Source organism: Silene latifolia, chromosome 9 (genome assembly GCF_048544455.1).
Source record: "Silene latifolia isolate original U9 population chromosome 9, ASM4854445v1, whole genome shotgun sequence".
NCBI classification, from domain to species: Eukaryota; Viridiplantae; Streptophyta; class Magnoliopsida; order Caryophyllales; family Caryophyllaceae; genus Silene; species Silene latifolia.
This window is the reverse complement of record NC_133534.1, coordinates 100,454,592-100,465,778: the sequence shown is the minus strand read 5'-3', so window position 1 is coordinate 100,465,778 and position 11,187 is coordinate 100,454,592. Positions and strand designations below refer to the sequence as shown.

The 11,187-nt window shown below is 37.2% G+C and overlaps 1 protein-coding gene across 3 annotated transcripts; it reads left to right on the top strand.

The window, feature by feature from the left end:
- The first annotated feature begins 1,808 nt into the window (after positions 1-1,808).
- On the top strand, positions 1,809-10,433 carry LOC141599981 (CASP-like protein 5A2). 3 transcript variants are annotated; one of them, XM_074420128.1, is made up of 5 exons: positions 1,809-2,167; positions 8,086-8,218; positions 9,093-9,187; positions 9,720-9,856; positions 9,941-10,433. In XM_074420128.1, the coding sequence occupies exons 1-4, from the start codon at positions 1,944-1,946 to the stop codon at positions 9,850-9,852; spliced, it is 585 nt and encodes a 194-aa protein (XP_074276229.1). In that variant the 5' UTR covers positions 1,809-1,943; the 3' UTR covers positions 9,853-9,856; positions 9,941-10,433. The 3 variants fall into 3 exon arrangements, with proteins under 3 accessions (XP_074276229.1, XP_074276231.1, XP_074276230.1); XM_074420130.1 differs by lacking the exon at positions 9,093-9,187 and having other exon boundaries at positions 1,813-2,167; XM_074420129.1 differs by lacking the exon at positions 9,093-9,187 and having other exon boundaries at positions 1,814-2,167; positions 9,720-10,433.
- Positions 10,434-11,187: the final 754 nt, after the last annotated feature.

The window sequence follows — 11,187 nt, the reverse complement described above, 5'->3', positions numbered from 1 at the left end:
TATGATATTGTCTCACCTTAAATTGACGGGAGACTATCATAATAATTTGATCGAATACTCTCACATTATATTTACTGCTCAACCATTGCAGCAATATATTACTCCTATCATGGACACAATTGTCCACTGGTATGATTTTAAAGTCGTTTGAGTAGAAAGAATTATAGTCCAGTATATACATGAGCCTCACCTTAAATTGACGGGAGAAAATCATGAAGATTATACAACCAAAACTACACATAGATAGATTAGAGCATAGATAGATTAGAAGATCTGGGATAAATCGCATAACAAAAAAACAATACACATGGCAGACAAGATAAAAGCAATAAGACAAAATTATTGATAAAAAATAATCAGACTAATACACTAGCGGTATATCATTGAATTTAAGGAAATTATGAATTTGTTAGTGACAAAGTCGAACAAAAAAATCAGACGAAGTTATTGATTCAATCTACTAATTTCATGAAGGAATTGATTAGAAATCTTACCAGTCTTTTTAACTTATCGATTACTAGATTTCGTGCTGATAACGTGTTATACAATAAGAATTGAAGAGAAGGATAAATAGAAATTAGAGAGAAAACGAAGAAAATAGATTGAGGGAGGGAATAGAATTATCATTATTCATCACTTATGGGTATATATAATACATAGATGGAGAGTGGATCAGGCCTAATTACATGTTCAATGGCCATAATGGGTATAAGCCCAATATACCTCCACACTAATTAACATTTCATAACAAAAAAAAACGGAATTATTTTTTCACATACGAATTTTATTCTTTCACACACACTTTTTCATAAAGTTTCCATATCATACCCTTTTTTTCTTAGTCATAATCAAATAATTAACTCTTGTATATACATCTTTCCCCAATATTAAATCTAATTAATCTGTTAAATAATGGATTATAATTCTTCAATTAGTGAATTAGTTTTGTGTATTAGCGATTATTAGCACGTTTTATTGAAATTATAACTTTAATTTTGACTGAAATTAATATGCCAAGTAACATTATTAATTAGGGTTCATGGATGGTGAAAGACACGGTGGTTGACGGTTGTTCTGGGTATGCGCGGTGGTAGGGGTGGTCAGCGTCGGGTAGCGTCGGGTTGTGGGCTGGGACGGGTGTCTTGAACGAAGGTTTGGTGGTGATGGGAAGGGAGATGACGGCTTGCGTGTTGTCGATGTCGGATTCTGGACTGGGGTTGTTGGCTGGGGGTAGTCGACGTGAACAAGGGTGGTGAATGGAGGTCAGGTGGTGATGGTAACGGATGGACAGGTGGTGACTGGAGGACTACGGTTTGTCGCCTATGTTGTTTGTTTCCTTTCGAATTTTTTTTTAATATGAAAGATGGGTGATGTACTGATGTCGCATGTATTGTTTTGTTTTAATTTTTTTTTTTAAAATCTTAATTAGTTTTTCTTTTCTAAATATAAGTAATAATTAGTTTGCCGTCGATTGATCGGAGGTGGTGATTGAAAGAGTAAAATCCGTATCTGAAAAAGCACGTCCAAAAAAAAAAAAAAAACCATGTTCCACCACAAATACTATCTTACAACCAGTTGTATATTAGCATTGTACAACCGCCTCAAAGTTGTTGAGTTCTTTACACAAAGTTGTCGAGCTATTTTATAAGTTATTGAGCTAATTTAAAAAGTTATTGAGTTTAATAATTATTCCTCTTAAGCTCAATAACTTTGTATTGTAACTCGACAATTTTGTTAGTAAAGCTCGACAACTTTATAACAAAACTCAACAACATTGAAAAGGTTGTACATAAACTACATACAACCAGTTGTATAATCTACTAATTGATATTCCACAGCATAGCAAACCACAACTCAAAAGTTTGATGGGTAAGCAAGAAGAAGAAATATCAAACTAACCCAAAATTCGGAGTATAATCAATCAGCAACATCTGAATCTGTTCATGATGAGCCGTCCGGCGGTTCACCCAGTCGAAGCGCCGCCTCTATCCATCGATAACGGCGGTGTAGACGGTGCTGCTCCGCCTCGTCTTCGTATGAAGGACTTCCAAGGCATGCCTGGTACTCCTGGTGGCCTTGTTTTGCGCCTTTTCCAGTCTTTTTTTGCTATTGCTGCTCTCCTTATTATGGCTACCACCTCCGATTTCCCATCTGTTACTGCTTTTCGGTATGTTCTTTTTTTTTTTGTTTTAATCAATTTTGCTGTTATTTTTATCATTCTTCAGGTTTCTTTGCGCTTATTAATGATTGGTAGTTGTTTGTAGATGATTTTATGTAATGGGTATGTTGAAATTTTTTGTGGGTACTGATGTTTTTGCTTTTATCAGTAATTGGTAGATGGGGATATTTCGTGGGTATTGGGGGAATCGGACCAGTATATAGGTTTAATTGAGCTACTGGAATATGATTTGTTTCGAGTGATCGGTGATATTTATGTCATTGCGATCGTTGGGGATGATAGTCGCATTTAGCGTTGTGTGGAACTGAACTGGTGGTCTATATCTATCTACATGTGATAGTGACATGTTGAGTTACATTTGTTAATAAGATTGTTTCGGTTAGACGAAGAAAGGAGCTGAGGCTTTTCGAGTGCACTTGGGGTAATTTAGATTATGTAAGCATGAGCAAGATTACTTTGGATTCAGTTGGGAAGGAGGGAGGACTGGTGGAAATGTTCTATGATCTGATGTTGAAATGCTATATCCTTTGGCTGCTCGAAAGTACAAACCATTTTGCCAAAGGACAAGCTAGAAGAACGCCGTAGTGATTGTTGTCGAATACCTCGAATGATTGGTAAAGAATTTATATTCTTTGGACTCTGGAGCATGAGTTGTCAAAGGATGAATTCATTGTTCTATAACTTGATATAATTGTTAGGGGATGCAGTTAATCTTTTGTATAGAACCATGGTATGCTAAGTGCTTAAATATTTTAGCTTCGACGAATCCATGAGAGCATCTAAACTACGACTACGAGACAGAACATGGATGGTCGAGGGATCTCACAGGTCTTGGAATGGTAAAAGTTCTGTGTTGAAGTTGTTGCGTTTGTATCATTTGTACTTGAAGGCTGGTCTGTATGAGTGTTTCTCATGTTGATGCACCATCATTCTGTTGAGTTAGCATCAGGAAAAAATGTTTTTAGCGAGGATGTATACTATTGGAAACCATAAAACATTAACATGTAGGTTCAGGCTCCAAAAAAATTGGGCTTTCTCTCTTACCCTCTTACGTGGCCTGATGAAATCAAAGAGCAATACAGGGAAAGATTATTGTTATACTTCTAAAATTCATCAAATAGTTTCGACGTGTATCGAAGGGTTAATGGTCAACTAACAAATTTTATAAGCAGCTAAATATGTAGATGTGGAGGATGATTTTCTTGCTGATAGTAGTTTATTTGTGCAACTATCCATGTAGCTCTAACAGAATGGTTTTGTAGATGACAAACTGTGGTTTTGGTCTGGTTTTCAAGCATTCTCCATCGGTTCCACATATATGTTTCCTTTGAAATTGTCAAATGATCGATCTTTGAAATGTTGTTACTTGTTAGATGAGTTATGACATGGTTGCCTAATTCGATATGTCTACAGACATCTGATTTGCGAATGTTTCAATAGAGTATCAAACATATGTAATTTTGAGTAAACACCATGATAGAATACGCTTATACTAATATGTGATTTTCTAAGGCTTAGAGAGAATCCTGTAACCCAAGTTGTAACGTACTGTAAAGAAGTACTGACAAAGTGGTGAAACTCCTTGTTAACATTTTTGGTTACAATTAGGATTCGTGTTTGAGGGCAAGACCACTGAATAGTTATTTACTAAAAAAAAAAAAAAGTGAATTCGCCCTCCTCCAATAGCATATTTCTCTCTCCTCTTTTGGTTACTCCCTTACCTTATTAATCTCCCTAAGGTGGTGTTTGGATACAAATATTTGATTTGTAAATCATTATTTTGATTGCAGAATTTGAATTGTGGTCTCAAATACAAATTTTTGGTTTGGCAAAACTAAGTATTCTAAATTTAGCATTCCAAAAGATCTTAACCTTATAATTAAAAAATCAAGGAGAAAAGAAAGAACGAAACAAATCATCCTTAACTTCCCCCTTTTGAGAACCCAAAATATTACCCCGCATATCAAATCGCACAAATTTTGATGTTTGGGAAGAATATTTCAAAGTTCCAACAATGATTTTTACATCAAACTGTAAATACCCTACCTTAATTACTCATGGAAAGCTTCAAAGTTGTTTTTTGAAATCTTCATTAATATCATAACAAGACATTGATTATTCATCTCAATTACGAAGGTGAGAGATAATAATAATTTAGTATTTTATTAAAGATGAGAGTCTAGAATGATATTCTACCGTGAAAGTAAGGGCAAGGTGAGAGAAAGTATGAGGGGAGGATGAGTTTTGGATGATTTGGATTTCTAAATGACTGGGTAGAAGGTGTTATTTGGTTTGTACTAGGCAAAATTTATTATAAGTCCTGGAAGATTTGGCCCAAATCCAAGTTTTATTAGCTTGCCAAACATGGTATTTGGGCCAAATTCATATTTGAGAATCAAATATGGGTATCCAAACAGGCTATAAACTCTTTCACTTGTCAATATCATATTTTCCTTCCCACGTCTCAGTCTTACTTCCCTCTGCAAAAAACTACTTGATTGATGGGGCGTGTGAATTTTGTGGTTGGTGCCATGATATTAAATCACAGTTTTAAACATGATCTCCATCTCGGACTTGGTTGTTGCACCACAACTGCAGCGGACAGTCCAATGCGGCTTCAAAATGCAGGACTTGTGATATGTTGACTCTTCACAGCTGGTGGACATGACCTGACATTCGACTATATGGGTCAAGAATGTCATACTCATGGTTATTAATCAGAAACTTCACCAGTGCTCGTACCCAAAGAAAGACCTCCATAGTTCCATGACAAAAGTAGAGGAAGATATTGCTATATGAAGCAAAGGGTAGGATGACTCATTTTTTGGTTGCTGGTTATGTTTATGACAGGACATTTGAAAATCCTGTGTTACTCGGACTCTTCTAATTCCCCCACGTACCCGTGTCCGATACTCGACACTCAGACAAGGGTATGACACTTCGACACCTCATTTTAAGCCAAAATATGCATATTTGTTTCCATAAAAGTGGCCGAGTCTGACACTTGGACACGCACCCGTGTCGGATATGAGCAACATAGTGAAAATCTAAGTAACTTTGAAGGAAGCTTTTACTACACTATGGTACTAGGAATATCAAACACTTAGACTGCTTTTAACGGTATCCCAGTTTCGTGTACTAGAAAATCTTATTAGGGCACGCTGTTTGTGTTGCTTTTTCGTGGTCTAATTCTTCGACTGCTTTTGAGGGTATTCCAGTTTCGTTTATATGATGGGACTCCGACGTCATTATGAAGTTTGCATTCAAGTCCCCTTTGTCTATCGTTAATTTAATAAAAAAAAAAGACGAAATAAAAGAGTACTGCCTGTGTTTTTAATGTATTTCCTATTTCCTTATTAGCTAAATTATCGTTTGTTCTATGTTTCCTTATTTTTGACAACTTTTTAATGTTATAATTATTGAATTACTGCAGTTATGTGTAATCATTTACAAATACTGCCGCAAAACTAAAAACCTAACCTACATTCTGAATAAAACAATAACTAAACTGACTAATTAACATATTAGAAAAACCCACTGAAAAGACCAAAACAAATATATCTTTAACGCTCCCTCCCTCTTTACTCTCTTTCCTCCATGCCAAAAACGCTCGTCATATCCAGCCACAAATTTGTTTACTATTTCTTCACTCTTCCTCAACCATTCCAACACCCTTCATCAACCATAGACATGGTTGCCACCACGACCTTCAGTAGTTGCCCGCCATTGACCGCTTCCGCCACCATTAGTCGCTTCCTCCATGTCTTCACCAATTCTCCATGACTTCAGCAGCTACTGCCACCAACCTATTGCAGTATGCAGCTAGATTCTTGACAGTCTGACACCAATCTTTCTACGCGCAACTCCTTCCCCAGTCCCACCTTTCTAGTGCCAGCCTTTCCTCTCCTCCATGTTTTTCACTGCGCAACCACACCCCTCCCCAGTCCCCACTCCTCTGACCAATCCACATACTCGGCCACAAATCCTCCCTCATGGCCTCCATTTTCGTAACTGCACAGCGAGTGGTGTTGATGGAGGAAGGGGGAGGAAATGTAGCAGGTCTTGCTGGTTGACAGATGGTGAGGAGAGTGTTTAATGGCTCGCTGAGGAGTGGGGACTATGACCTTCTAAATAATATTTTCCCCTCTCCTTTAAATATTGTTCACATGCACCCTTTTTTCAATATTTTATTTTTTTTCTTAATCTTCGTTAAAACAAAACTTACATAAGTTAGAATCACAAGGGAGTAGGATTCTTGAGGATTCAAGCCTTGTATCTTCAATCTCTCTTCATTTCACTTTAAAACTCCAAAATTTTTATATTTTTATATATTTTGGTTTGAAGACGTGTATCTGAACTCATATATGCATTTTTGGATATGGACAACGTGTCTCAAGAATTTATGTCATGGCTAGTCCAAAACTTGGATATATATGTGTTTGTCATTGGTACCCGAGTCCAGATATAGGCGGTAGCGGTGACCTTTAAGACCTATATAGCTCTGGACAATGTGGTCGCACAACTCAACCCCCATTGCATTGGCCGAAGTCATTGATGTGAATCATTTAGGTTAAGGGAACCAATATGGGAATTTTGTTTTTCATGTGAATTAAAACGGCTAGGGCTAAGCCTCCATTTGTTGAAGCAAAGTAATCTAGATGAAAATGGTATTAGTCTATAGACAGTGGTGAACAGAGTTCTTTTCGTCCTTAGATGTTTTGGTTGAACTAGACCTAGGACTTCCTACGCATACATGAAGCCATGAGCCATTAATTTTATTTAGTACTAACCAGTGTTACTCCGACACATCACATCTCCACGTGTGTCGACACTACACGACTCTAGATCCGTCAGACTGTGACAGGACACGACAGTAGAAGAGAGAAACTAGCAATTGCCCGACATACTGACGGGCAAAACGATGTGTTGTGCCGCTGGTGGATCTTACCCCTGCGTCTCTGGTGGCTCTCCAGCGACCTCACACTAGCATCTTATTTTTTTTTTTTATGAAAGTGAAAAATCCAATAGTCTAGGGTTTTTAGACTTTTGATGGGTATTTGACTGTTGGTGGTTTACTGCTTGTCGCGTTTTCTACTTTTGTACTTTCTTTTTTTATTATTTTATCCTCTAAAGTCTAGTAGTTGTGGGGCCTGACTTGTATTATTGTTTGACTCCTAAAAAATCCACTAGTGTTTTATTTGTGTCTTTTATCTCCTCATAATCTTACAAGGAGCATTTGATAGTAGGAGTAATTTCAATCACAACTGTAATGCGTAAGAAAATGTAAAATTAATTATTTTTTAAGGCATTTCACAGTGTCGATAATATTGGTCCAGATGTCGCAAAAAAATAAAAATGGTGTCTCCGACACGTGACGCTTGTCAGAGAGTCGAGGTAACACAGGTGGCTTCCATCCATTTTCTCTATGGATCCATAAAGTTCTTGAATATGTTACACCATCCATTACAAATACCGTTTTACAGACTTTTGCTTCTCTGCATTGTGCATACTCGAGGAATATTCAAGCTTTTTTGTTCATATTATGCGTCACAAATTAGTTGGACAGTGTTTATAGTGTTTGTAACAGTCTTCTCGCAACATGTTGTGAAATGAAATTAAATTTGCTTATCTATCAAAATTTGGTGCCTAAAGTTTTATGATGTTTGACAAAGTATAAAGAACAAACAACGAAATATTCAAAGATTCAATTAAATGTGCTTTGCACCAAAAAGGAGTTTATGAATGGAATAATTCCTAAATTTGAAAGCAAACATGCTTCTGTTTCAATTACCTTCAATAGTTTGCCTCTTTCTGCAATGTGTTTGACATATTCTGCTTACCAGAGTGACCATTTATACCAATCTTCCGAACTTCTGCATAATTTGGGGAATCTATTGGTGATCCAGGTACCTTGTTGCTGCTGCTGGGCTGCAGATCATGTGGAGCCTTTCGCTGGCAGTGGTTGATTTATATGCTATTCTGGTAAAGCGTAGCTTTCGTAGTTATCGAGTTATCAGCTTGTTTGCAGCTGGTGATGGGGTAAGTGATGAAACGTTATTTCTGCAAGTTCATAATTGTCTCAAATGGCCTTGTTTTGTTGGTGAACATTAGTAGTGGCTAGATTGTCTCTTTGTTTTCTGCTAGTCATTAGACTGATTCTGTGAGAAGACCATCTCAACCAAAGCCTTAGGGTGATGAATAAGGCCCTATGTTACTCCGATATTTCACTTAGCTGTTGTATCCTGTGTTCGATACGTATTGTATCTGACACGACACTTCATTTTTGACTAAAGAATTGTAAACTTCGCTCAAAATAGCCGTATCCAATACTACACCGACCCCCCCTTCACTCGAATGTCCTTTGGGCTTGAAAAGCTCAACTAAATGCTAACCAAAAACTTAAGCTGATGATTGAGGCCCAATCATTGGTTCTTATACCTTAATAGGAACATCATTCATGCTATTTGCAACCCTTCGATGCACAAATACTTTCCATTTTTCCTTGTTTGTTCGATTCAGAGATGGCTTCCATTTTCTTTATGGATCTACCAAAGCTGTAAAACGGCCTTATTGCCTTAATTAAAGGGAGGTGAGAATGCCACGACATCTTAGGATAATCCACTAGTATTTACAAAGAATCTGGCTGATTTGCCCTTTGCTAAACCCCAACTTTTGCACATGTTGTAGCCATAAAAAGGGTATTTTAGGTCAATGTGTTGAAATTCCAGTGGACTAGTTCAATCTTGTCGTGGCAATATCACTTCCCTAATTAAAGGGTAAATGGCCCCAGTTGCACTTTTCCATCATTTTTGGTTTACACTTCGGGTCACTTTTGTGTAATTGGCCCACTACTACTCATACACCCATTTTTTTTATTGTTTATCTTAACTATTTTTCTTATTGAGAATGCAAGGTATTTGTAATGGATGGTGTAACATATTCAAGAACTTATGCTAAGGTTAAAAAAGCTGCAATCTGCTGTACATTCGACTTCTTTTCGATTCTAAGGTTACAGTTTTGAACTTATACGAGACCACAATCCATAAATTTCTTAATTTGATGTTCTAAATTCACAAGATGGAGCTACCTGGGATAAACTTATGACAAGTTGATAACTACATTATTGGAAACTTTTTAAAGATCATTTTGATTACTTTACCCCCACTATTATGCAAGATAATAGTGGTTTTAACGTTCATTATTCGGTGAGCGAGAACATCAATCAATTGGAACAGTTAGATCATCCTATGTAAAATTTATTTGTTAGAGCATAGAAAATGAAACTTCTTACTTATTGGGAGAATAGGTATTTTGAAAGAATTTAAATTCCAATAAGTTTCGTATTCCTGTGTTTTCTGTAAACTAAACAAGATAACATGTTGGTAATTTCCATGAATTGCAGTTTTTGTGTTTTTAGGTGCAATACAAAACTACCATTTTTTTTTTTTTTTTTTTTTTTTTTTTTTTTTTGTTGAATTATTTCTTAGATCACAAAGGTTGTTAGAAGTGTCAGTGTATACTTTTTTTCTTCTTATTGCAGATCACCTCAACGCTTATATTTGCGGCAGCCTGTGCTTCTGCAGGGATTACTGTCCTCATTGGCAATGATCTTGATAGCTGTGCAAAAAACCACTGCCTTCAATTTGAAACTTCGACAGGAATGGCCTTCATGACTTGGTTTGCTGCTTTACCTTCTTTTCTTTTGAATTTCTGGTCTTTGGCTTCAAGATGACTATAACTCCAGACTTTTGGCCTTTCCAGATACACGGATATAGATTCATGACGAACATGAAATTGCCACGTCTGTATAGCTTATGTAAATTGTTGTTTACCTGCTTAATTTGGATACAGCTAGTCTCACTTGTGACGGACACTATCCGTCACAAGTGAGTGACGGGTCACCTCCCTCTCACACAAATGCAAGTGGGAGGCAAGTGGAGCGCTCCATTTTCGCCCCACTTGCCCTCCCACTTGCATTTGTGTGAGAGGGAAGTAACCCGTCACTCACTTGTGACGGATAGTGTCCGTCACAAGTGAGAATTTGTGATTTGGATATTCAATTTTGTTTCTACTTGCTTCCGTTTGCTGCAATGTTTTAGGTAGTCAGTAGTCTTCTGCTGGCTGTGAAGTTTAGGCGTTTCGACAATATGCTATTCTTGTGTTTCAATATGCTGTAATTGTTTTGTGAAATGGTTGTATCTGAGAGCAGAATTTCCCAGATCATATATATTCCAGATACACGGCCTTTTTTTTTACAACTTTTTAATTTTGTTCACAAGTTAACTAAATATATTGTCGCCGACTCCGTATGTCAGGGCCTATAGTAATTCTCACACGATATAAACTCTCTAATGAAGCCACAAAAGAAAAGGGGTAAATAATGTTAAAAGATTTCAAGTGCCCAGTGCCATGTTACCCAAGTATGTTCAGGATATTACACCATCCGATATCTTCATTACATCCTTTTTCGTCGCTCTCGTCTTCTTCCCCGTTCTTGACTCCTTTTGTTGTATCAGCTCTCTTCTTTATCGTCGACTCCTGTACTGTTTTTAACTTTTCTTCTTTCATCCAGCAATAAGTCAGGAGACTCCATAACTCATCCTTCGTGCAATGGTACTAAGTTGTCCATTTTCAACCATGACAAACTCAGTCAAAACTTCGCCATTACTCCATTTTAAATCATAAGCTTCTGAAGCTAGGGGTGAGATGCACTCACGCTACTTGAGTGTTGCGAGAAATTAAGAGGCGAATACAATAAGTGAACCAAGCCAACACAATGAACGTGTCTCAATGGTCGATTCCGCCCTAGAAGTTTGAAGAATCAACTTTCAAATGCACAAAGAGGAAACATTTCAAGTTATAACCATATTAGTCAAAACGTCTCACAAACGTCTCTCTGGGGGTGTTTCCCCTCTCCCTCTCCCTCTCCCTTTCCCCATCCCGGTATGTTCCCGTCTCCTATGTGTCGTCCATCTTGTCGATGAGCTTGGCTCAATCTTGGTGTCGTC

Bases quoted from the DNA above. Each gene is read 5' to 3' on its own strand.
- LOC141599981 (XM_074420128.1), top strand. From the start codon at position 1,944: ATGATGAGCCGTCCGGCGGTTCACCCAGTCGAAGCGCCGCCTCTATCC. The intron at 8,219-9,092 runs GTAAGTGATGAA...TGAGAATGCAAG, and splicing joins TGTTTGCAGCTGGTGATGGG to GTATTTGTAATGGATGGTGT. The intron at 9,188-9,719 runs GTTACAGTTTTG...TTCTTATTGCAG, and splicing joins GACTTCTTTTCGATTCTAAG to ATCACCTCAACGCTTATATT.